Source organism: Nelumbo nucifera, chromosome 3 (genome assembly GCF_055504915.1).
Source record: "Nelumbo nucifera cultivar China Antique chromosome 3, China Antique-T2T, whole genome shotgun sequence".
NCBI lineage: Eukaryota > Viridiplantae > Streptophyta > Magnoliopsida > Proteales > Nelumbonaceae > Nelumbo > Nelumbo nucifera.
The window spans coordinates 49415451-49442200 of record NC_142651.1 but is presented as its reverse complement, the minus strand read 5'-3'; the positions used below and the strand labels follow the sequence as shown (position 1 = coordinate 49442200).

Sequence of the window (26750 nt, the reverse complement as noted above, 5' to 3'; positions counted from 1 at the left end):
TGGGAAGAGGATTATATTTTGACGTAAATGCCCTCTTTTTAGCCTCTGCCCTAGCTTTTTCTCGCAAAAGCATTCGGAAGCCCTTCTTCCGCCCATTGCCCCTGCAATTCTCAATCTCCCAACCTCTACCCTTCCCTCTTTCAGGTATTCCTCGTTACCCGCCAAATTCCTCCTTCGGTTTTCAAATTTGTTTCTCTGCGTCTTCGCTTCTGCTCTTTCTTCTCTTCTCCCTCAAAACCCTAATCTTGGTTTTGGGGTTTTACTTTTGTTTGTTCTTCTTAATTAGATATCTATCAGATTATTCGCTGTTTCTGACCTTCGATTTTTTTTCTTGCTTTTTTTTTTTTTGTTTTTTTTTTCTGCAGCGTCTACCCAATGGAAGTGCTCCAATCTTTTGAAGCCGTTTCTGTTGGATTGAGAAGTCGTGTTCGAAATTAGGGTTTTTTGGGTTCTTTTTTCTTTTCTTGTGGGAATCCGATTTTTTTTTTCTACCGTGGTGATATATTTGCTGGAGTTTCCGTATTGCTCGAGCTTGTCTTTCTCTTTTTTTACTTGTTAGTATATTTGGTTTTTGTTCGTTCTGAGTGTGGAGTTTTGTATTTTATTTCTTTGTTTCTTCCTAAACTTAACTTTCAGTTTTATTTCATGGGTTTCTTCTTTATTTGTCAGCGGTGGTGGTAGAAATCCATGTGTCAGTGGGAAAATCATAAGGGTCTCGAGGTCATTGTTCTTGGCGATTCACGGATTCGAGAAGCAAAAGACGAAGAAAAGAAGCTAAAAGACGATTACCCAGGTAGAAGCCTTCTCTCTCTCATGTTCTTCCCACTCTCTGGACTTATTTCTTTTAAATTATTTGGTGAAAGTTTGATTTTTTGAAGAAAAGCGAAGTTGTTGTTTTATTTACAATAACTCTTTTGCAAGCCAGGTTTGCTTGGATAACAGGTATAAAGGCAGGATTTGCAACAATAAATTGAGCAATTCGCTTGAGAGATCGACGGGTTTTGTTGGTTGATATCTGTATTGTGAATCTGTGGTTCGTTTTTCAATGGCTAACCACGAATTGATTCTCGGGCAAAATCATGATTTAGCACTTGGACAAAATCAGCAGTTGGCTCTGGGGCATAATCATAACTTGGTTCTAGGACAGAACCATAATTTGGGTCTGGGGCAGACCCACGACCATGACTTGGATTTGGGGCAAACACACGACCATGAACTTGGTTTGGGACATGTCCATGACCATGAACTTGCCCTGGGGCAGTCCCATGACCGTGAATTGGGTCTTCGGCAGACACATGGCCATGATGGAAAAGAAGAGAATGAGTTAGCATTGGGTCAAAATCATGATTCTGATGCAGGTCAAGACGATGATGACATTGATGACAATGATCATGAATTGGCTCTTGCTGCACAAAATCATGAGCTGGTTTTGGCAGAGAACCATGAATTGGCTGCTACAAACAACCATGATCTTGATCAAAATTTAGAGCTGGCTGTGGTCCCGAACCAAGAGATGGGTATAGAACCTGCCCAAGATATGACTCCTCAGCAAACTCAGATAGTAGCTGCTCCTGTTCTTCAGACCCGGTCTCTTGTTTTAAGTCCAAACCACCAACTAAATGTTGGTCAAGAGTTTCCAGATGTCAAGAGCTGTCGCAGAGCATTAAGGGACACTGCCATTGCTCTTCATTTTGAAATACAGACGGTGAAGTCAGACAAGACACGATTTACTGCTAAATGTGCAAGTGAGGGATGCCCATGGCGCATTCATGCTGCAAAGCTTCCGGGTGTTCCAACGTTCACAATCAGGACCTTAAATGATCAACATACATGTGGAGGAATCACTCATCTTGGCCACCAGCAAGCATCAGTCCAATGGGTTGCAAATTCTGTGGAACATCGCCTTAGGGAGAATCCACACTACAAACCAAAGGAGATACTGGAGGAGATCCACAGGGTTCACGGGATCACCTTGTCATACAAACAAGCCTGGCGTGGAAAGGAGAGGATCATGGCTACTGTTCGTGGGTCATTTGAAGAAGGATATCGCCTCCTTCCACAATACTGTGCTCAAGTAAAGCGTACAAATCCAGGGAGTATTGCATCAGTTTATGGGAACCCAGCAGATAATTGCTTCCAACGTCTCTTTGTCTCATTTCAAGCATCAATCTATGGCTTTGTGAATGCATGCAGGCCACTTCTTGGACTAGATAGGACTCTTTTAAAGAGCAAGTACCTTGGGACTTTGCTTTTTGCCACTGGTTTTGATGGGGATGGTAATCTGTTTCCTTTGGCCTTTGGGGTGGTTGATGAGGAAAATGATGATAACTGGATGTGGTTCCTATCTGAATTGCATAACCTACTTGAAGTTAATACAGAGAACATGCCAAGGCTTACTATCTTGTCAGATAGACAGAAGGGTATTGTAGAAGGAGTGGAGGCAAACTTTCCAACAGCTTTTCATGGGTTCTGCATGCGCCACCTAAGTGATAGTTTTCGAAAGGAGTTCAATAATACTATGCTTGTCAATCTTCTTTGGGAAGCTTCTCATGCTCTCACAGTTATTGAATTTGAAGCAAAAATACTAGAGATTGAAGAGATCTCAACAGATGCTGCTTATTGGATTCGACGTATCCCACCACGTCTCTGGGCTACAGCATATTTTGAGGGAACACGATTTGGGCATTTGACCGCAAATATAGTTGAATCATTGAACTCTTGGATTCTTGAAGCCTCTGGTCTTCCAATAATTCAGATGATGGAGTGCATACGGCGGCAGCTAATGACTTGGTTTAATGAACGACGTGAAACAAGTATGCAGTGGACAACAATACTTGTTCCTTCTGCTGAGAGACGTGTTTCAGAGGCTCTTGAACGTGCAAGGACCTACCAAGTGCTCCGTGCGAATGAAGCTGAGTTTGAAGTTATTTCTCATGAAGGAACAAATATTGTGGATATTCGCAATCGATGTTGTCTGTGTCGAGGCTGGCAGCTTTATGGTTTGCCCTGTGCCCATGCTGTTGCAGCACTTCTCTCCTGCAGACAGAATGTTCATCGCTTCACAGAGAGCTGTTTCACAGTTGCAACATATCGCAAAACATACTCACAGACCATTCATCCTGTTCCAGATAAAAGCCTCTGGAAAGAGTTATCAGAGTCTCAGAATGGAGAAAACAAGACTGTTGAAATTATCATAAACCCACCCAAGTCACTTCGGCCACCGGGACGACCAAGAAAGAAGCGAGTTCGTGCTGAAGACCGTGGCCGTGTGAAACGAGTTGTACATTGTAGCCGTTGCAATCAGACAGGTCATTTTAGGACAACATGTGCTGCACCTATATAAGTATTTTTTTGTTGACAATCCCCTATATTAGCAGATTGGGGGTACTTCCATTCTCTTGTGCAAATAAGCTTAGGTCTGTTTAATATATCTGCAGTTTCTAATAGTTAGTTTTAGTGAAATTAGAGCTAGTAAGGTGGTTCAATTTCCAGATAAAGCTTCATCATAATAATGAAATGATTTTGAGGATTTGATTCATCACTTCAACTTTTTTTTTTCAAAATGTGTACAGTTTGATGGTCGTAAAATTTTTCATGGTTTTATTTTCCTACCTACTTCACTCTTAATGATTTCTGTTCTACATTATTCATTACATGGCATTTCATATTTGTAACCGATCCTCAATATTTTACTTGCAGCATTCTATGAAATCTAAAATGTGATATTGTGCCTATTTTCCAGGCCCATAGTTCTTTATGCTTTAAGAAAGTGGTCTTATTTTTTGAACATTTACTTCTTGATGCTTTTGTTACATACAACATTGTACATGGTTATAATAGGCACATGGCATGTCTGTTCAGATTATCCGGTCATAGTAAGGAACATATCCTTAACAGGCTACATCCTACATTGAAACCTTTGCTTCACTTTCTTTGAGTAAACTATGACTATGAGTTAATTGTTTTCCCAATGAAGTGATGAAGGTGCAAGACCTCTGTAGATGAGGATTATACAAAGCCAAGCAACAAATATTTCTCGTCTTATGTTGGACTAAATTCAAACTGTTCTCTATTCTTGATCCTATGATCAAGAACATTTGGATTTTTAACTTTGTTAAATATCATGGCATTGGGGGGGATTCTTTGTACTATGCCAATCTTATCCTATGTGGCTTTTGTTGTATCAGAGGCTGGGACTAATAGTATTTCTGTCATATTTTTTGACTTCGTTTGCTCATCTGAAGTACTTGGTCCTCCCCTTTACAGGGAAGTAAGATTGTACTACTAATTGTTTTCGTTTAATAAAAACTTGTCATTACCATAAAAGAAATTGGCAAATGCTGTTTACTTGGCATGTGTGAGTATTTGACTTCGTTCTGTATAAGGAAAATAATAGGTGTATACTCTATAGGTGCACATTTTAATAGATGAAACAACCAAAGCGGCTATTCTTCACAGCTTACAATGAATCAATTTGGTTACCAGTTTCCACGTTGAATCAGTTCAGAAGGCTTTGAGTAGCTCATGGGGCTTTTTTGGCAATCAGTAAATTTAGATTGGTTCATGGGATTACTATGCTAAAGTAGTATGCTAATTTTCAGTATTTTTTCTGACATTACTTACAGATAAAAAGTCTTGCCCTTTTTTTAACCATGAAGAAATTAATTCCGGTTCCACAATTTTGTATTTTATTGTGCTTCTTATTGATTTTGTCATGTCAAGTTTCGTCATGCTCCTCTGACTGCTATTTTAGGTATGTTATTGATAGTTAAAAAAAATATCTTAGTATCGTTTGTCCTTGATGGTCTTGCAAATAATTCTGTTTTTTCATACATGATCAGGTTGTCATGCACAGTTTGCTAAACCATTGCAGTTTTAATGTTTGTTTTTACATAAAAGCAGTGCTATATAGTAACTTTTTTATGCTATGATTCTCTCTTGTCCACGTAAGTGGCCAGACAGAGTTCTTTAGTTGGAAATTGCCTGTTGCCCTTGGATCTTCACCTGTATAGTGGGGTGGTTAAAATCTTAAACTACTTCATGCATGGCCCATGCCTCAAGGATATATGATCAAAAGCAGAAAAAAGCAGTTTGACAAATAGGGTTAATTCTGTGCTGGGTTCTGACTCAGCTTGCTTGACATGTTGCTGGATGTCATACTTGTATGTTGGAACTGATCTTTGTGGTTCTTATCAGACTATTTTGAATTCAATGTGATGAGAGAAGAATAACATGGTAAAGGAAATTTATTGATAAATAGAAAGCACCAAATACAGACACTAGACCCACACCCAATACAGCACACGCAATCCACTATTTACAGATGAACCCCAAAAAAAAGGGGTTCTAGCTGATAAGGGCAACTTTTGGACCCTAATATCAATAAAAATAATCTTTTTAACATATTTTTTAGAATAGGCTATTTTTTTTTAAATATCAAATAAGGGCATGATCACTGTTCATCTCCTTTTTTCCCAGACCACTGTACAAATCTCCACTTCCGATCTCTCTTCTTCTCTTCTCTGCATCAGAATAGAACTGCAATGAGTTATTCTTCTGAAGCAGTTAGAAGAATACATGAAACACCATACTAGGTATACGAACAAATCGGTGGTTTGGTTCAAGGTACTAAACCTGTTAGAGGTATCTGAAGCAGTTTTGAATGCTATTAAAGCCTGAAAAATTGGGATTAGAAGAGGTCTGAGTATGTTAAGTAGAGAAGCAAGATATATATAATGAAATGCAAAAACACAAGAGTGGGTTTTGCCATTTTTGTTTGCAGCAAGTCAATAATTACAAGGGTGAACAAAAAATTAGAGATCTGTGATCAATATTTATTAATCTTGGGAGATATTTGTTTGGTGGTTTGAAGGAGAAAGGAGATGAACAGTGTTTTTGTCCCTATTTGATATTTTAAAAAAAAGTTGTCTATTTTAATAATTATGTTAAAAAGATTATTTTTATTGATATTAGGGCCCAATAGTTTCCCTTATCTGCTACAATCCCCAAAAAATGTAGAAACCTACTTGACCAAAAAAAGTTTTGCTCGAACAGAACTCCTATCCCTGACTGCTAACAAAGCAGCAGGTTACTCAATAGCTCTTGCATCTGCTTCCATCGGAGAGGTCGTTAAAAAACTTTCCAACGTGGGCTTCTGTTTGAAACATCTTATCCCTATTCAGGCCGAGTCCAATGTTAAAAACAGGTATTCGGCCCTGCTCTTTTTCTCGTCCACAATTCTGCCATTTTTTGCTTAAAGATTGAAATTTTCTCGGGGTAGTTCCTGTAAAAACCAAATAATATTCTACACGGGTTTGATTCCTCAATATTAAAAATAGCATCATTTCTTGATTTCTAAATTGCCCAGGCAATTTCTATGATAAGGTAAGATAGATCTCGATTTCCTTCTCTACTTGTGGGAATTCATTCACAGCTGCAGCACTGCACATACACAAAAAAACCCGAGAGATATTCAGAGTCAGGGACATCCTCCTTGAGAATGGGAATTGGAATATATAGGCTCTGAGAGAGCTATTCAATGCGAATACAGTGGAGCACATCACTCAGATACATAAGTATTCTCAGATCAGTGAAAACAGGCTGATTTGGAAAGAGTAAAAAACAGCTACCTATTGCGTAAAATCGGGTTACAGATGTTTTACCAATCAAAACCCCTCATCATCACAACCAGCTGCTCCTTGGAAAGTCATATGGAATACAAAACTTCCTCCAAGGTTCCAGTTATTCATGTGGAAAGCTTGTTGGAATGGAATAAAAACCATAGATAAAATGATCTTTCTCAAAGAACAAGATCAATGCTGCTCTCTATGCAATGAGGAAAAAGAAACATGGCAACATGTGTTTTTCTCATGTCATTATGCCAGAGCTGTGGCTCCTTGCCCAAATAGGAATAAACCCAGATGACCTCCAGAATAGGCACCTTAATCAATATCTGTCATACTGGATTGAATCTAAGCTAAGCTACCTCCCTATAGACACTCAGAAGAGCTACATTGCAAAATTTCTTATTCTTTTTAGGCTCATTTGGGACATGGGAAATGCAAAAGTCCATCGCCAACTCACTTCACACCCAGCCCAGTTACTTGAAATGGCCGATTCATTTATGAGCCCAGGTCCACATTTAGCAGAGAAAACACAAAAGAAAACAGTCTCTTGTCAACAACTGGACCACTTGATATTTACAGATGGAGCCTTCAGAATAGGTACAGGAAATGCGGCTATTGGTTTCATAATACTAGCTAAGGACTTATCAGTTGTGCATGCAGAAGGTTGAACAGTCAGCTTCATCAGCAGCCCAGGCCGAATGGAGAGTAGTAATCGAAGGGTTAAAGGCAGCAAGCAGGCTTAAAATCAGATCGGCTTTAGTTTTTTGTGATTCAGCGAATGTGGTACGAGTTATACAGGAAGAAGGTGATGTAGAATGGGACCTGTTACATCTCAGAGATCAACTTTGAAATATTTTGCTTGATTTTGGTAATATATGTATAAATCATATTAGCAGAACAGCAAATGCTGCTGCCCATGAATTCGCATACAATGCATGTAAATATAACAAACCCCTAGTAGAGAGTAGCAGCAGCAATCCTATATGTAAATCGACATTGAATGATCTCTCCTTTGTCCACTCTCTTTCTCTTTTAAATTTACATATTCAAATTGGGTTGGCATTTCTTCACCATTTTTTTTATCAATAACAGAAATTTTCATTGAATTCAATTACGAAAATATTACAAACAAGCGGATGACTGCATGAGCAAAGAAAAGAAAAGGTGTAGAGTTAGAAATAAGCCCACAACAAAGAATTCCTAGCCCATAAGGAATTTGCAGTTTTTTCACCCAGCTGTACTTTATCTCAAAATCCCTTGCTAATCAGTTGAACTTTTTCCTCTTATTGCTGTATTTTCACATGCTAGGCTTATCTTCCTTTAACTAGCTAGTTTACCACCACCTCTGAGTCATCTTCGATAATCAGCCTCCTAATATTCAGGTCTCTTGCCTTTAGACTCCCTTCCAAGACTACTAATATCTCTGCCGTAAAAGAGTCACCCTCACCAACTGGGCAAGAGAAAAGGGCTAAAGCATTCCCTTCCTCATTTCTGAAAATTCCCTCAATACCTGATAGCCTTAGATTCCCAATACTACTACCATCAAAGTTCAATTTTATATAGCCAGTAGGAGGGGGAATCCAAGAAGGACTTATGACCCTTTTGTCCATTTTCTAACCAACTGCCGTAAAAGACTATTTTTTTTTCCATTTTCTCAACAAATCATTCACAATAAAGTCTGAAAACAGGTATAGGGATTTCAACCAATGTGCTAACCTTATGTGGATCAGCTCTATTAAATTCTCAGCATTCTTCTCTTTATCCTCGGTGATTTTAACCTGACACAACTAGGGAATAGAATGGAACAAAATTAGACCTGAGATACATTCGGCTTCATTCCAAGCAATCATATTCTAGATGGACCCAACCCTATTAATGCTGCAAATGGATTGGATCGAATGGACACAAGGAAGATCTAAATTTGATTTGTGTATATTCATATTCAAGCCGAATCTCATCCATCAGATTTCAATTGAATTTGGATTGCAATTTGATATTGAATATCATTAATAAATTAAACTAAAAATGACCAAGATATTTATATATAATTAATAAAATGATTTAAAAATGATTTTGATATTGCATATCATGAGCAAAATATATTAAAAATAAATTTTATGAAGCGTAAATCAATAACTCTTTAGTAAAGGCACAACATTTAATCCAACTTTACTATTAGACAAATAGTGAAACAATACATTTTAGGTATATACAAATATATACATTCAAGTCAAATCCAATTGAACTATATCAGATTGTATAGGTATGGACCCATGTTCGATCCAATTATAAACGGATCAAATTCAAATCACCCTTGAAGAATCCATTTTATATTCCAAATCAGATAATCAGATACCATTTATAGACATGCAATATAGATATTAAATAAAATAAGGAAATTGGATCCCCCACTTGGGCATGAATCCTGTATGCATTTTTTTCAGTGGAACAGACTATGATACAAACATGTCAAGGAATTGGATCTTTCTTCTTCTTTGCATTACATGGCAGACATTACGGGTAGGAGTATCAATTGGACCAGGTTTGGTCCAATCCAATCCGATTAAATATGGACCAAGTCCCAATCCAACTTATCAATGCTCTGGAAATTTTGGACTAGTCCAATTCAATGTCTGGACTGTACAATCTGTTCAAATGTGTTTTAATTTAGATTGGTTCCAACCCAAACCTGGTCCATTGATATACCTGTATTCTTATCTTCTATCAATATCAATGAATCGGATATTGGTTCAATCTGGCCCAATCCAATATAAAAATCTATTACATGGATCAGGTTCAATCCAATCCAATAAATACTTTGGACCATTAAATTTGGACTGGACCAATTCAGTATGACCTATAGGTCCATCCAATCTGTTCAGATTCATTTTTATTTAAATGGGATCCTACCCAAAACCGGTCCATTGACACCCCTGGGGACTCAGGCTATTACTTGGTGTAAAATCTTGAACTAACAAGCATGAGAATGCAGGCTCAAAATTTGAGGTGGTTAATTTGTGCAAAATAATATCAGAAACTTAAGGTTGTACTCAGTCCATCCCTCCCAACACCCCGATAACTGGGACAGGATCATGTGAGGACTGCACTGTCTACCCTTCCCAAAACTCATGCAGCATTCTTGTGGATTTTTCTACTGCTGAGGGTTGGATCTAATATGCTTGCAGATCATACATTTCTTTAAGAATCTGGATCTGCTGTGAAGTGTTAACAATAACAAATGGTGTAAGCCAATGGTAAGTTGCCTATCAACGTTGGGCAACCAGCTCCTAATACGCACATTGACCCGAAATTCCCAGAAGTCCAAACAGCTACCCAACGCTGATGGCAACACAGCGTTCGCTTACAGCAGATCCCAGCTCTAGGAGAATGAACATTTTTCCATTATCATAAATTTTAGTAAATTTGTTCTTAAAACAACCTTGTCATTACTTTCAGGCAATGTTGTCAAAATCTTACGATTCACCTTGTGAATCATGAATCCTAAGGGTTTCAATTTGAATCTTTTGTCTAAATCATTTTTGATGATGCGTAATCCGATCGGTCCTAGTTGTCAGTCACCTTGCCTTTGACAGAGACGAAGATGCCTGAAACAAGGAAGAAATTGGAGACTTCCGGGGAGGAATCCGGTTGGAACACTCCGAAGCTCAAGTCAGTGCTCTAGAGAAGGCAAGGGAAAATGAGAGACTTCAAGACCAGAAAGCACAAAATATCACATACCTCCTTCTTTGGGAGATGGGGGCCTTTTATAATCACCTTGTACACTCATTCCCATACCTCTGCCAGATCGGGCATCATCACCTCCGCCAAATCGAGTGTCATCATCCTTGCCAGACGCCAGTTCGGGTGTCATAACCTCTGTCAGTTGCCAGTTTGGGTGTCATAACCTCTACCAGTTGCCAGTTCGGGTGTCACAACCGCCACTATCCTTGTCAGGGCCGTCTCTGCCACGTCTAAGATGGCGGTGGCAGGTGGCCGTTGGAGGGTGGCTGTCATGTGTCAGACCCCTAATCAGTTAGGCGCGCCGCCTCCGTGTACGGGCTTCCTGGGCATCATGTACGGTTGTTCAGTCAGGCGACTTGGAGCCGAAGTGGTGTGCGAGGTGAAAGTCTTGAGTTCGGATAGAAGTGTGGCCCGAACTGGCCCGGGGTGGGTCAGCTCGGGTTTTTGCCCTTTGCGCTCCTTGTAAGGCTCAGGACCTCTAAGGGAGAGCTCGGGTCGTGGGTTCCTTCTTTTTGGGGGAGCTCGAGACTCCTTTCCTCGGAGCTCGGGTTGTGGGCCCGCTGCCATGCCGAGTTGGCGCTTCTGCCAGGTCACTCTCGGTTGCTTCCACGTGTCGCATGGCCAAGGGGTCGGGCCAAATCTCCCTCCATCAATTGCCCTCCACTCCCCGTGCTCGGGGTCTTGACCCGGCGTGGGGAGTTCACGGGATGACGGGTGGATTGGCCTCGTGACGCTTTGGCCTTGGTTTGGAGCTTCTCCGGTCTGACCTGCTTGTGTTTTTGGCCCGATCAGGGCCGGCTTGGTTCGACCAGGGGTCAATCCCGGGTTGCATGCAGCTCACGCGTGGACGCCAAACGATTTTAAATTTTCAAACATCGAAAATGCGCGCTAAACTGACTTCTCCTCGGGGCGCACAACCGGTTTTGCGGGGAGCCGTTGGATGGTTTTGATCTTGGCCGTTGATGCGCGAGTATAGTGGCTATAAATAGTGGGGGGCCCCTGGTCACTTTCCTTCGCCATTCTTCAACATTCGTTTCTTGAGCTTGCATCCAAGGCTGTTAGCTCGCGTCATTTTTCGTAGTCCGGTAGCTTTTCCTGGTGAGTCCTCATCCCTCTTTTTGATTCAATGTCTAGCTCGGGTAGCTTAGATAGTCTTCTGGGGGGGTCAGATGCTGGTTCTACAAACCGAGCTGCTGCCCCTGACAGCCTTAGTGAGTCCGAGGCGGGGCCCGAAGTAGAGCTCGAGGAAGAGCTCGAGTTCGAGCCTGTAGGCCGAGTCACCTCGGGTAGATTGGCATCCACCTCCCGTCAAGGTCGGGTGCTAGATAAGTTCGGGCCTTCCACTATGACGCCCGAGAGGATTTGGTCCCTTGTTGCTCAGTACAAGCTGCTCGGGGAGTATACTTATATTTTACCCTCAGGCGACTTCCCTTGGGAGCACGGTCCGGACGAGATCGTGATATTCCGAGAGCAGCTTGTTGTCAGGCTACACCTTCCTTTCCACCCTCTCATCGTCGAGGTCATGAATCACTTCGGCGTTACTGTTGGTCAGCTCCACCCGAACTCCATTCGTAACCTTGTTGGGACCATCTCCCTTTGTTGCGAACACTGCCTTCCCTTGGACCTGAAAATATTTTCCACCATTCTTATGCTCAAGAAACAAGCGGGTCCCCTGCCCGGGCATAGGCGGGCCTACTACTTGTCACCTCGTCCAAGGTTCAAGCTCTTGCACGATCTTCCAAATAAGGTTCCGGCATGGAAGCGGGACTACTTCGTGGTTCGAAGTGCCATGGGATGGCCGTTTCCTACCGAGTGGGGGTTGGCTGTTCCTGACCCCGGTGCCACGTTAGACGAAGAAACGGTGAAGGGCCTCCAGGGCTGGGCCCGGCTTGGACTCAAATGCGAAGTCTACCTGACGGAGGCCAAGCTTATTCAGGCCGGTCTGAGTTCGAGTAGGTTTCTTGCTCAGAGGCTTGCTTTTGCTTTGTTTTTATTCCCGTCTTTTGACGCCGAGCTCCGTTTTGCAGGTGTTATGGAGGTAGAGAAGACTCGAGGTGCGAACTTGTTTGATGGTATGAGGAGGAGGAAGCGAGCTGCTAAGTGGGCCCGTGTCGATCTTTCCCGGGTTGCGGAGCTCGAGGCACCGAGAATGGAGCCTCCTGGGGAGCCCGAGGCGGCCCCTCCATTTCAGGAAGCGGTAGGGGTCCCCTATGCCGAAACAGCTTATACCCGAGCTGTGTCTTCAGGCTCGAGAAGTCAAGATGAGGTTGGGAGCGTGCTGACGCCGAGCTATGCTCTTCAAAAAAGTAAGAAGGCTACTTGCCCTGAGGAGGTTGCAGCGTGGGCCGATCTTCCTACGAATCTCATAGGCGCTCGTGCTGCATCTCACGCCATGGTGGTAAGTCGGAGTAGTGTTTTTTCTGGCAGGTGAACTCCTCTATCCACGCTTTGGCAATCCAGGCGGAGAGGGGCTTGAAGCGAGAACAAGCTGCCGAAGCGGCTTCTAGTGCTGCGTGAGTCGAGCTAACGAGGTCTCGGAGGGACAAAGAGGCTTTAGGAATGGTGGTGAGACACATGGCGGACCTGAAGTTGGACTTGGAGCATCAGGTCGAGTACCTTCAGGATGATATCAGGGAGAAGACTAAGATCTTCTCTCAGGCCATCGAGGAGGCGAAGGTGAAAGTCGTCAAGGATTACATCGTTTCGCCATGCTTTGACGACATGATGGTGGACTCGTACAGAAGGGGTTTCAAGTTGAGCCGATGGATGATAAGGAATACGTACCCCGAGCTCGACATTAGTGCCATAACTACTTTGCGCATCACTCAGGAAATGGCTGCCGCAACTGATGATGACGCGGACTCCGAAGACGAAGCGGGACCTTCGGGTATTGTCGAAGTCCCTTCCGAAGGCGAGGAAGATGTACCTCCGGGCCTGTGAGCTCGTCGCTGTTTTTTTATTTTTTTGTATGAAATGTAAACAAGATTATTTTGCAATGAATAGTCCCCCTTTTGTGGCAAAGTGTTGGGTAGTCATTTTCTCTTTTCGCCGAATTGACTATGTTTCCGAACTGCTAGACTTAGGCCCCGAGGCGAGTTAACATAGTAAGGCTATACGCCCGACCTGTTCTCCGCCCGGGTTAGTTAACAAGCTGAATTTGGCCCTGGGCTATGCACCTCGGGATCCCTACTTGTGCAGCTTGCTTCGTTGATGAGGTGTCGAGGTCATCTTTAGCTCGGTATTTTGGCCCTTAGGCTTTGGTAGTGGCTCATGGCCTGCTTAGTTTGATAGCTTATAGGCAATATCGTCTTAAGTTGACGATGTTCCATGCCCGGGGTATCTGCTTACCCTCTAGGGTCTCGAGCTCGTATGCTCCCCCGAGTTCTCTCTTTACTCGGTAGGGTCCTTCCCAGTTCGACCCGAGTTTGCCAACGCCGGGCTCAGGTACCATGATCTTGCGAAGAACCAGGTCGCCGATGCGAAAGTTTCGTTTCTTAACTTTGGCGTTGTAGTACTGAGCTACCCTTTGCTGGTACGCTGCAGTCCTGATGTATGCGAGGTCCCTCACCTCGTCAAGTAGGTCAAGGTTGGTACGTAGCTCGTCGTTATTAGTATTGTCGCTGTATGCTTCCAACCGAAGTGAGGGGATTTTGATTTCGGCTGGGATAACTGCCTCCGTGCCATGGGTGAGGTTGAAGGGAGTTTCTCCAGTGGCGGTCTTCTCTGTAGTTCGGTATGCCCATAGGACGCTGGGCAGCTCGTCTGCCCATAACCCTTTAGCTCGATCTAGCCTGGCTTTTAGTCCGTGGAGGATAGTTCTGTTCGTGACTTCTGCCTGACTGTTTTCTTGTGGGTGCGCAACTAACGTGAAGTTTTGTCGGATCCCCATGCCTTGGCCCCACTCTTGGAATTTGATGTCCTCGAACTGCTTGCCATTGTCGGAGATCAGCACCCGAGGTAGCCCGAAGCGGCACACTATGTTCTTCCAGAAGAAGTTCTGGACGTTTCGAGCTGTGATAGTTACGAGAGTTTCGGGTTCAACCCACTTGGTGAAGTAGTCTACTACCACTACTAGGAACTTCCTTCCTCCTGTTGCTAGCGGGAATGGCCCGAGTAGGTCGATACCCCATTGTGCGAAGGGCCACGGGCTGGTGAGGTACTTGAGGTCGGCGGCGGGCTGGTGGTGAATATTGGCGTGCTTTTGGCACTTCTCGCACTTCCTGACTAGCGCGACAACGTCTGCTTTCATTGTTGGCCAATAGTACCCTTGTCATAGTGCTTTCTGGGCGACGGCCCTGCCCCCCAGGTGTCCGCCACATAGGCCTTCATGAATGTCGCAGAGTACGAGCTCGGCTTCGGGAGGTCGCAAGCAACGCAGGTAGGGGAGCATGTAGGATCTTCGGTACAGCCGTCCGTCTATCATGACGTACTTGGCTGCCTGGCGGTCTACCCTCCTGGCGGTGTTGCGGTCTACGGGGAGGGTTTCATGTAGCAGGAAGCTCGCGAGTGGATCAATCCAACTCGGTTCAGCTTGGGCGATAGGAGCGACCTCTTCTGCCCCCCAAAGAATGCTAGGCCGAGGTAAGTCCTCTATGTACACAGTTCTCATGGTGTTGTCATTGGTGCTGGCTAGCCGAGACAGGGCGTCAGCCTCAGTGTTCTCTGACCTCGGGATCTGCCTAATGAAGTGTGACTGGAAGCTAAGCAGAGCCTATTTTACCTTTGCCAAGTAGGCGATCATAGTTGGCTCGCGGGCTTCGTATTCCCCTGTAACTTGGTTGACCACGAGCTGGGAATCGCTGCAGATAACTATGTGTTTTGCCTTTACCTCTTGCGCCAGAGCTAGCCCGGCTATCAACGCCTTGTATTCTGCTTCATTGTTGGATGCCACGAATTCGAAGCGTAGTGCGTACTCCAGTTTCGTGCCACTCGAACCGTGGAAAACTACACCGGCTCCGCTGCCTTGCTGATTTGAGGAGCCATCTACGTGAAGGATCTAGGGCTCTTCATCCCAGTTTGCGCTTGGCCTAACCAGGAGAGATACCGAACTGGGTGCGACCTCACGGGACTCGGACTCAACCGGACTGGGAGCTCCGAGCTCACCCGAACTGGGGGTCTCGTGCTCAACCAGGCTGAGGACCTCAGAGTTGAACGTGCATTCAGCAACAAAATCCGCCAAGGCTTGAGCTTTGATAGCGGTTCGTGGCTTGTACTGGAGGTCGTACTCTTTGAGTTCGATGGCCCACTTCGTCATCGACCGGAGACCTCGGGCCTGAGTAATACTTGCCTCAAGGGTTTGTCGGTGAGGACGATGATGGTACGGGCTTGGAAATACGAACGGAGTTTGCAGGCCACAATGACCAGTGCATAGGCTAGCTTTTCTATCTCTGGATACTTCGTTTCTGCTCCCTATAATGTTTTACTAACATAGTAAATGGGTTGTTGGACCCGATCTGCTTCCTTTACCAGTACCGAACTGGCCACTTCGTCGCTTGCCGAGAGGTACAGTTCTAAAACATCACCCTCTTCGGGCTAGGTCAACACTAGGATACTGGCGAGGTATCTTTTGAGCTCGTCAAACGCGAGCTGGCATTCCGGGTTCCACTCGAACCCTTTTCTTTTCATTGCCTTGAAGAAGGGCAGGCAACGGTTTGCTGATTTAGACATAAAATGACTCAGAGCGGCTATTCTGCCGTTTAATCTCTGAATCTCTTTTACTTTTTGGGGTGGTCTCATATCTAGGATGACTTTTATCTTGTCCGGGTTGGCCTCAATACCGCATCGGTTGACGATATACCCTAGGAACTTACCCGATGTGACACCGATGACACACTTGTTTGGGTTTAGTTTCATGCTAAATTGACGCAGAATTTGAAAGACAGAATGCAAGTCTTGTATTAATTCATGCGAAAAACTGGGTCTTGACGACCATGTCGTCTACATAACATTCTATCTTTGTGCCAATTAAGGGCTGAAACAACTTATTCACAAGCCTTTGAAAGGTTGCCCCAGCATTTTTTAGTCTGAAGGGCATAACCTTGTAGCAGTTCAGGCCGAACTCGGTTATGAAGGTGGTTTTTTCCTCGTCGGACGGGTCCATCCTGATTTGGTTGTAGCCCGACTAGGCATCCAGGAAGCTTAGCAACTCGTGTCCCGAAGTCGCGTCCACTAGGTGTTGGATAGTTTTGTATGCCCTTAGCTTCAATCAGAATTATGTACTTTATGAGTTTATTGTAAATGAATAAAAGTGCATATTTGATTCATGTTCCCTTGGTATGTTTCTGTGTAATACCCTTAAACTGGACACTTAATGTGACTCATGTTAGTTTAGAATGTTCACAGCCAGTGGATCGGTCTGGGGAGACCTATCCTGATAAGGCTGACACTGTTGTGCCACCAAGTCGGTTGGGGTGGCCTGTCTCAGCTGCCAGGGTGAGACCCTAGGCACATACAGTGTAGGATTAATTGAATCTTTAAACTGGACCAGATTTCCAGTATTGCCCTGGACCTTGGAGATTGATGGGCAAAATTGGAAAGTTACACCCGACCCCTAGACTCGATTATGATACTACACTAGGTGTCGGATTGGGCTGTCTTTGATGTACCAATCAGTGAGATCCTTAGCGGGGGTCAAAACCTGGGTATGTTGGGACAGTCTAAGAATTCATCTAAGTGGGTGATCATAGTGACAAGATCAACCCCTTTGTCGGACAAAGGTAATGATCGGGGATGCACTCTCACTGATGAAAACCAAGACTGCTGGCAGCCGATTTCAATCATTGAGATTTGTTTTGCAAAGTATATTTTATATGAGATATAAAAGTATATATATTATGGTTTCTAAAAGATTTGCAAAAAGGTTTTAATTCCCGGGATCCATATAAGTAGAGAGTGCAACACTGTTCCTTGCAGCCGAGGGAGAGGTGCTCTCTTGTCGGGCAGTGTATGATCATTATTGACTGAGAGTTTAAGTGTAAGACTATTGAGGATAATACCTGATGGGCTAATCTTGCATCTGCCCACAGTCCCTGGGTGTTACAAGGTGGCTTGGCATAGGGACCACTTAGGGCAAGTGTTGGGCCCATAGAGCCCATTTGATGGGTTTCAGGGGGTGCACTGTCCATAACAGTGTATTCGGCCAAGCCTTGTAACAAAGGCTGGGCCAAACCCATGTGGCTGATGTGTAGATCAATGCTTGGGTCCCACGCCATACAAGGAAGCCCAACTGGGCAGCAGTTAGGGAGGTTAAGTGAGCACATAAGCTTAATGGGCCTAAAGCCCATTTCGAACTGGACTTATTTAATAAGTTAAATATGGGCGAATTCTGAGATGGATCAGCAGATAAGATAGGGTCTTAACCCTATCCACTCAAAGAGTCCAGATCTGAATATGATTCAGATCTAGAAACCTCCTAATGAGATTAGGAGAAGGCTGATCTAATCTACAGATAAGATAAGGGTTTATCCTTATCACCTAAAGAGAGGTCTGAGCCAAATATGATTTGGATAAGCAGCTCCTAATTGGATTAGGAGCTGATCCTTTGGGTTTACAAAAGAAGGAGGGGGTGGCAGCCTTTAGAGACATAAGATAATCACATTCTCTTGAGAGCTAAAATCAGAGAAGAAAGATTTCTACAATCCCTACAAATGATCTTTCTTGCCGCCTCCTTCCTGCAGCCGCCAGACATCCTGTTCGATCTCCAGTTGTGGGAGAAGTCAAGATTCGATCTTGACATCAGTTTCTTTGAAAAAGAATTGATAGGAAGTTGTGATCACATGCCATCCTGCTGTTTCTTGCAAAGGACAGAATTATTGGAGGAGAATACTGCTGATTCTGCTCTATCCTGCATTGCGCCATCTTCAGTGGGAGTAGTCTTTGGATCCTTCCTTGGGCGTGAACACCTTCGTTGGGAGATACTTTTTCTCTGTATCAGGTATAATCTTCTCCTACTACTTTTGGTTCAGATCTGGTTCAGTTTATGGTTCAAGATTGATCCTTGAAAATATGATTTTCTAAATAGGGAATGCGATTCCCAATTGAAAGGGAGAGAAAAATTTTTGAAATTCGCCCCTTTATTCCGCAAGTTTTGGGCGTCCATACGATGGATCTCTCATTCCTTCAGTGGAATCAGAGCCATGGTTCAAATCTTGAACCAATTTATTTCAGATCTGAACCTGCGCAAATGGGCAGAAGGCGTTCTACCCAATTTGCGCAGATATTGGTTTTGGGAAATTTGTTCCCAAAATTATGTGCGAATAATCTGAAATTAATTTTTATATAAATCTGATTATTATTTAGAATCATTCTTTATAATTTTCTTGATTTATGGGCTGTTCGTATAAGAGGAGATCAAATTCTTGAATTGCGCAGGGAACCTGCGATTTTGCAGTTTTTGGATTACTTTATTGCATTTGGTCTGTAAAATAATTTTTTTTTAAATTTTTAGACTGAATGTATAGGTATTCGATCTGATGTAATTATTAATAGAAGTTAGGATTTCTATTTATTTTAATTTTGGATCGAAGAAGGCGGCGTAGAGAAGGAGATTTCGTAGATGGGAGAATCGCAATCTACGATTTGTAGTTTATGAAACTGCAACCTGTGATCTAACCTTTGTTTTGCAGGATGGATTGTGCGAACAGCCCTGTCTGAATGATTCTTGATTTTCTGTTATCAGTATTTAATTTCAGATTATTTTCTTGAATTAAAGATTTAATTAAAGATCAAACCCTAGACCCATTCGAACCAAGATTGGTTCAAATTGTTTGGACCAAATCTTGGGTTCGACCTGTAAATGGTTAATTCGGCCCAACCTATAAAGGCCCAGTTTTAAATGGTTAAAACTGCTAAAAGCCCACTTTGCGGATAAAGCTATATGGGCCGAACCCATCAACCCTAATTCGGACCATATACCTAGATAATATTAATGGTTAATGTTATGGATTTAAAATGGGCTTCTAATGGGCTTTACAGATAATTAATTGATTGGATCAATTTATCCTTGCATGTGATGTATGGATGTGTGATGTGCTACGTACATGGGCCATAAATGCTTGGCCCATGATCAATCGACAGTGGCTCTTGCGCACACCATGGCTGAATGCACATCATTGCCATGGTGTCCCTTTTGGTCATTGGATGAGTGGATATAATCATTGCCACTTGGTTTTGACCTAGATCAAACTAGGGCGTAATTAACTCTTCCCTCCAGCTAATATGAGTGCATGTGATAGGGAGATTCATATATTGAACTCTTTAAAGGCCTTCCATCATTAGCATGAGGATGGGTCATTCTGTAATGAGGAAACACACCAGAAAATGGACTATCCATTTGCTGTTGGGCTTGTCTGAATGTTTCGTAAGATGATAGGGGCGTCATAGACCGATGTGGGAGGGGCTTCACCAGAAAATGGGAACTCTCTCACGATACCTTGGCGTTCACGAACATGATGGGTAAGCACTCACTGGATAGAAAGGTTTACCTGAAAATGGCTCTAAACCTTGTCTGACAGAGGCCAAAGGGAAAGCTCATGTGATGAGTGGATATAATCCTTCATAGAAAGGTGGTGGGGTTATGCAGCTGAAACAGTTGGCTCCATGCACCCTATGTGATTTCCCACATTTCCAGAGACAACTTGCAGTCTCCATCACTGAGAAAGGAGGGAAATCTCAGAGATGAATAAATGGAAATGGAACGAAGATTAAAATCCATATCTATGTAATGAACATGAATCAAATTAGGTTGTGGACTGATGTTTGCTCTTTTATCAGAAAATGGCAAACGGACAATTTGCAAAGTTGCTTGACGACAACAAGATGAAGGGCCCAAACTATGCCGACTAGTACAGGAACCTTATGTTGGTCTTAACCTCTAAAATATTGGATAAGGTAGCCAAGAATCCTGCCCCGGATCATCTGGGAGATAGGGCTTCTGAGGCCCGGAGAAGAGAATACCAAGAATGGGAGGAGAAAAACTCCCTTGCCCGCTGCTATATCATTGCCTCTTTGGATAATCCAATTCAGAGGCAATTTGATCAGATCGAATTTGCTAAGGACGTATTGGACAGTCTCAAGACAATGTATGAAGAGCAGAATCGTTCTACTCGGCAGAAGGTCTTGAAATAGTTCATGACCGCGCAGATGTCCAAGGGCCAACAAGTTCACAACCATTGTCTCCGGATGATGGGCTATATCAACAAACTAGAGGCTCTTGGATCCGGGCTGGATCTGGTAACATAGATCGATGCTATTCTCAACTCTTTGCCTCCATCCTTTAATCCATTCATCATGAACTACAACATGAACAAGCTGAACGTCAGCTTGCAGGAACTCAGCAATATGTTGCAGATGGCCGAAGAATTGATTAAAAAGGATGAGCCCATTGCCATGCTTGTTGAAACTGGAAAATCGAGCAAGAAAAGGAAGGCAAAGATAAAGCCCCAGAAGAAGTCTGCCAAACCCAAGAAACAGAGGAAGGACAAGACATCAGATGCCTGTCATTTTTGCAAGAAGACCGGCCACTGGAAAAGGAACTGTCCTGCCTACCTGGAATCCAAGAAAGGTAATCTCGAAACTTGTGTTATAGGAACCAACTTGTTGGTAGCTTCTGCGTCCTGGTGTATTGACTCCGGGGCTTCAACTCATGCATGTAACTCACTGCAGGGGTTCAAGGTAAGCAGAAGGCTGAGTGAAGGAGAAGTCACGCTCTACTTGGGGACTACTGCAACTGTTGCAGCCGCGGCCATAGGAACCGTGGAGTTACTTTTTAGAGAATGAACTATTGTACTGAAAGATTGCCTTTATGTACAAAATTTAAGAAGAAATTTGATTTATGTCTTAGAACTGTGTGCAGATGGTTATTCTGTCTTCTTTAGTAATACAATTACTATTAAAAGAAATAACAAATTCATCGCATACAAGGAACTGGAGAACGGTCTCTATGTTCTACATCCTTCTCTAAAAACTAACATAACCGAAACTACGTCGGCTGAAAACCCCAAGAAGAGAGCCCGTGATACAGTTAATCCCACGTGTCTGTGGCATTACCGACTTGGCCACATCGGTGTTGACCGAATCACAAGGTTGGTAAAGGATGGTCCTTTGGATTTTCTAACTGTAGAAGATCTTCCCACTTGTGAGCCTTGCCTGCAAGGCAAGATGACGAAACGGCCATTTAACGGTAAGCCTGAAAGATGTATAGACACACTTGACCTTATACATACTGATGTATGTGGTCCCCTAAGTGCTAGGACACGGAATCAACATGTGTATTTCATCACCTTCACCGATGATTTTTCACAATATGGTTACGTGTACCTAATGAGACACAAGTCTGAATCCTTTGAAAAGTTCAAAGAGTGCAGATAAGAGGTCGAGAAACAATTAGGGAGAGAAATTAAAGCCCTTCAATCAGATCAAGGTGGCGAGTATCTCTCTGACGAATTCAGGGACTACTTAAAGGACAATGGGATAGTATCACAGTTAGCTCCTCCTGCTACACCACAACTTAACGGTGTCTCAGAGAGGATGAATAGGACCTTATTGGATATGGTCCGGTCACTTCTCATACACTCAGAGTTACCCACATCCTTTTGGGGTTACACGTTAGAAACTGCGATTTACGTGCTGAATCGAGTTCCAACCAAATCGGTTCCGAACACTCCATATGAACTTTGGACTGGAAAGAAACCAAGTGTCAAACACTTGAAGATTTGGGGTTGTCCAGCACACGTTAAAAGAACAAGTGCAGACAAGTTGGAATCCAAGACCAACCGTTGCCTATTTGTAGGCTACCCAAAAGGCTCTGTGGGTTACCTATTCTATGACCCAAGTGAGCAGAAGGTGTTCTGCAGCCGAAATGCACAGTTCTTGGAAACCGATTATATCCTGGACACCCATCGTCAGGAAATAGTTCTTGATGAGGAGAGCTCAGGAGTAGTGGGAGATGTCCCACAAGTTACCTGGTGGAAACCTTGACTAGTGAGGAGGATCCCGTGACTTACGCGGAGGCTATGTTGGACATAGATTCCCAGAAGTGGGTGGAGGCCATGAGAGCAGAGATGGACTCAATGGAGACCAATGGAGTCTGGACTCTAGTAGATCCGCCCTCCGGGGTAAAAGCAATCGGTTGCAAATGGATTTACAAGAGGAAGAAGGGCCCCTATGGTAGGGTTGAGACCTTCAAAGCTCGTCTAGTGGCGAAAGGGTACACTAAAAAAGAGAGCATCGACTATGAGGAAACATTTTTGCCTGTGGCCATGCTTAAATCCATTAGGATCCTGCTAGCTGTAGCAGCATACCATGATTATGAGATTTGGCAGATGGATGCCAAAACTGCATTCCTAAATGGAGATCTTACTGAAGATATCTATATGCAGCAGCTGCAAAGCTTCATTTATGGACTTAAACAAGCTTCTAGAAGTTGGAACATCTGTTTTGACTCTGCTGTCAAATCGTTTGACTTCAAGCAGAATCCGAATGAACCCTGTGTTTATAGGAAGTACAGTGGAGATAAGGTTACCTTCTTGGTTCTGTATGCAGATGACATTCTACTCATTGGGAATGATGTAGGAATGTTAACTACGGTGAAGGTATGGCTTTCACAGCAATTCTCCATGAAAGACCTTGGAGAAGCCTCCTATATACTGGGTCTTCGACTCTATAGAGATAGATCGAAGCAGATAATAGGATTATCCCAATCTGCTTACATTGACAAAATAGTTAAAAGATACAGCATGGAAAATTCCCAGAAAGGAAATGTTCCTTTCAGGCATGGAGTCACTCTCTCCAAGAAGATGTCTCCCAAGACTTTTGAGGAGATTGATGGCATGAAAGACGTTCCCTATGCCTCTGCCGTAGGGAGCATCATATATGCCATGCTGTGCACTCGTCCTGACATTGCTCAGGCAGTGAGTGTAGTAAGCAGATTTCAGTCCAACCCAAGGCAGGAGCACTGGACTGCTGTGAAAAACATACTTAAGTACCTTCGAAGGACAAAAGAGTTTTGTCTAGTATTCAACGGTAGCTCACTACAGATCCAAGGGTATACAGATGCCGATTTCCAATCGGATCCAGATGATAGAAAGTCTACATCTGAATATGTTTTCACGATAGGATCGTGTGTTGTTTGCTGGAAAAGCAACAAATAGGGGTCCACTACAGACTCCACGACCAAGGCCGAGTACATTGCCGCAAGTAAGGCTGCCAAAGAAGCCGTGTGGATGAAGAAGTTCGTTCACGAGTTGGGAGTAGTTCCATCCAACACATCACCCATCCCATTGTTGTGTGACAACAATGGAGCCATTGCTCAAGCTAAGGAGCCACGAGCCCACTCGAAGTCGAAGCACATCGAGAGGAAGTACCACGTACTACGCGAGATTGTTGGTAGAGGGGACGTCCTGATTCAGAAGGTAGCGTCAGCGAAAAATGTAGCAGACCCATTGATGAAGCCACTAACACAGAAAGTGTTTGAGAAACACGTGGAAAGCATGGGACTCCGGCTTGTACTTGATTGGACCCAAGTGCAAGTGGGAGCTGTTGGACAGTTTTCTATGCCCTTAGCTTCAATCATAATGATGTACTTTATGAGTTTATTGTAAATGAATAAAAGTGCATATTTGATTCATGTTCCCTTGGTATGTTTCTGTGTAATACCCTTAAACTGGACACTTAATGAGACTCGTGTTAGTTTAGAATGTTCACAGCCAGTGGGTCGGTCTGGGGAGACCTATCCTGATAAGGCTGGCACTGTTGTGCCACCAAGTTGGTTGGGATGGCCTGTCTCAGCTGCCAGGGTGAGACCCTAGGCACATACAGTGTAGGATTAATTGAATCTTTGAACTGGACCAGATTTCCAGTATTGCCCTGGACCTTGGAGATTGATGGGCAAAACTGGAAAGTTACACCCGACCCCGAGACTCGATTATGATACTACACTAGGTGTCGGATTGGGCTGTCTTTGATGTACCAATCAGTGAGATCCTTAGCGGGGGTCAAAACCTGGGTATGTTGGGACAGTCTAAGAATTCATCTAAGTGGGTGATCATAGTGACAAGATCAACCCCTTTGTCGGACAAAGGTAATGATCGGGGATGCACTCTCACTGATGGAAACCAAGACTGCCGGCAGCCGATTTCAATCATTGAGATTTGTTTTGCAAAGTATATTTTATATGAGATATAAAAATATATATATTATGGTTTCTAAAAGGTTTGCAAAAAGGTTTTAATTCCCGGGATCCATATAAGTAGAGAGTGCAACACTGTTCCTTGCAGCCGAGGGAGAGGTGCTCTCTTGCCGGGCAGTGTATGATCATTATGGGCTGAGAGGTTAAGTGTAAGACCATTGAGGATAATACCTGATGGGCTAATCTTGCATATGCCCACAGTCCCTGGGTGTTACAAGCTGGCTTGGCCCAGGGACCATTTAGGATAAGTGTTGGGCCCATAGAGCCCATTTGATGGGTTTCAGGGGGTGCACTGTCCATAACAGTGTATTCGGCCAGGCCTTGTAACAAAGGCTGGGCCGAACCCATGTGGGTGATGTGTAGATCAATGCTTAGTTCCCACGCCATACAAGGAAGCCCAACTGGGCAGCGGTTAGGGAGGTTAAGTGAGCACATAAGCTTAATGGGCCTAAAGCCCATTTCGAACTGGACTTATTTAATAAGTTAAATATGGGCGAATTCTGAGATGGATCAGTAGATAAAATAGGGTCTTAACCCTATCCACTCAGAGAGTCCAGATCTGAATATGATTCAGATCTAGAAACCTCCTATTGAGATTAGGAGAAGGCTGAACTAATCTACAGATAAGATAAGGGTTTATCCTTATCACCTAAAGAGTGGTCTGATCCAAATATGATTTGGATAAGCAGCTCCTAATTGGATTAGGAGCTGATCCTTTGGGTTTACAAAAGAAGGAGGGGGTGGCAGCCTTTAGAGACATAAGATAATCACATTCTCTTGAGAGCTAAAATCAGAGAAGAAAGATTTCTGCAATCCCTACAAATGATCTTTCTTGCCGCCTCCTTCCTACAGCTGCCAGACATCCTGTTCGATCTCTAGTTGTGGGAGAAGTTAAGATTCGATCTTGACATCAATTCTTTGGGAAAGAATTGATAGGAAGTTGTGCTCACGTGCAATCCTGCTGTTTCTTGCGAAGGACATAATTCTTGGAGAAGAATACTGTTGATTCTGCTCCATACTACACTGCGCCATCTTCAGTGGGAGTAGTCTTTGGATCCTTCCTTGGGTATGAACACCTTCGTTGGGAGATACTTTTTCTCCATATCAGGTATAATCTTCTCCTACTACTTTTGGTTCAGATCTGGTTCAGTTTATGGTTCAAGATTGATCCTTGAAAATATGATTTTCTAAATAGGGAATGCGATTCCCAGTTTAAAGGGAGAGAAAAATTTTTGAAATTCGCCCCTTTATTCTGCAAGTTTTGGGCGTCCATACAATGAATCTCTCATCCCTTCACTAGGCGGTCGATCCTGGGGAGGGGGAAGCAATCTTTTGGGCAAGCTCGGTTCAGGTCAGTGTAGTCGATGCACATGCACCACTTGCCGTTTGCCTTTTTTACCAGAACGGGGTTGGCTACCCAGCTCGGATAATGAACTTCCCTTATGAAATCTGCTGCGAGGAGCTTCTCGACCTCCTCATCGACTGCCCTCCAGTGTTCTGGGGCTAAGTTGCGTTTTTTCTATCTAATGGGTCTGACTACAAGGTCAGTATTGAGCTTGTGAGTTATGAGCATCGGGTCTATGCCGGGCATTTCTACTGCGGACCAAGCGAAAACATCTAAGTTACTAAGTAAGAAGCGCCAAATGATGATGCGCAATCCGATTGGTCCTAGCTGCCGGTCACCTTGCCTTTGACAGAGCCAAAGATGCCTGAAACAAGGAAGAAATTGGAGACTTCTGGGGAGGAACCCGGTTGGAACACTCCGAAGCTCAAGTCAGTGCTCTAGAGAAGGCATGGGAAAATGAGTGACTTCAAGACCAGAAAGCACAAAATATCACATACCTCATTCTTTGGGAGATGGGGGCCTTTTATAATCACCCTGTACACTCACTCCTATACCTCTGCCAGATCGGGCATCATCACCTCCGCCAGATCGGGTGTCATCATCCCTGCCAGACGCCAATTCGGGTGTCATAACCTCTGTCAGTTGCCAGTTCAAGTGTCATAACCTCTACTAGTTGCCAGTTCGGGTGTCACAACCGCCACTGTCCTTGTCAGGGCCGTCTCTGCCACGTCTGAGATGGCGGTGGCAGGTGGCCGTTGGAGGGCGGCTGTCATGTGTCAAACCCCTAATCAGTTAGGCGCGCCCGCCTCCGTGTACGGGCTTCCTGGGCGTCAGGTACGGTTGTTCAGCCAGG

General features: G+C 43.8%; 1 protein-coding gene across 3 annotated transcripts; it reads left to right on the top strand.

The window, feature by feature from the left end:
* On the top strand, positions 1-3613 carry LOC104609525 (uncharacterized). Of its 3 annotated transcripts, XM_010275853.3 has the most exons (4): positions 11-144; positions 366-554; positions 670-793; positions 926-3613. In XM_010275853.3, the coding sequence occupies exon 4, from the start codon at positions 1046-1048 to the stop codon at positions 3341-3343; it is 2298 nt and encodes a 765-aa protein (XP_010274155.1). In that variant the 5' UTR covers positions 11-144; positions 366-554; positions 670-793; positions 926-1045; the 3' UTR covers positions 3344-3613. The 3 variants fall into 3 exon arrangements, with proteins under 3 accessions (XP_010274154.1, XP_010274155.1, XP_088758382.1); XM_010275852.2 differs by lacking the exon at positions 366-554 and having other exon boundaries at positions 1-144; XM_088902256.1 differs by lacking the exons at positions 11-144; positions 366-554 and having other exon boundaries at positions 567-793.
* Positions 3614-26750: the final 23137 nt, after the last annotated feature.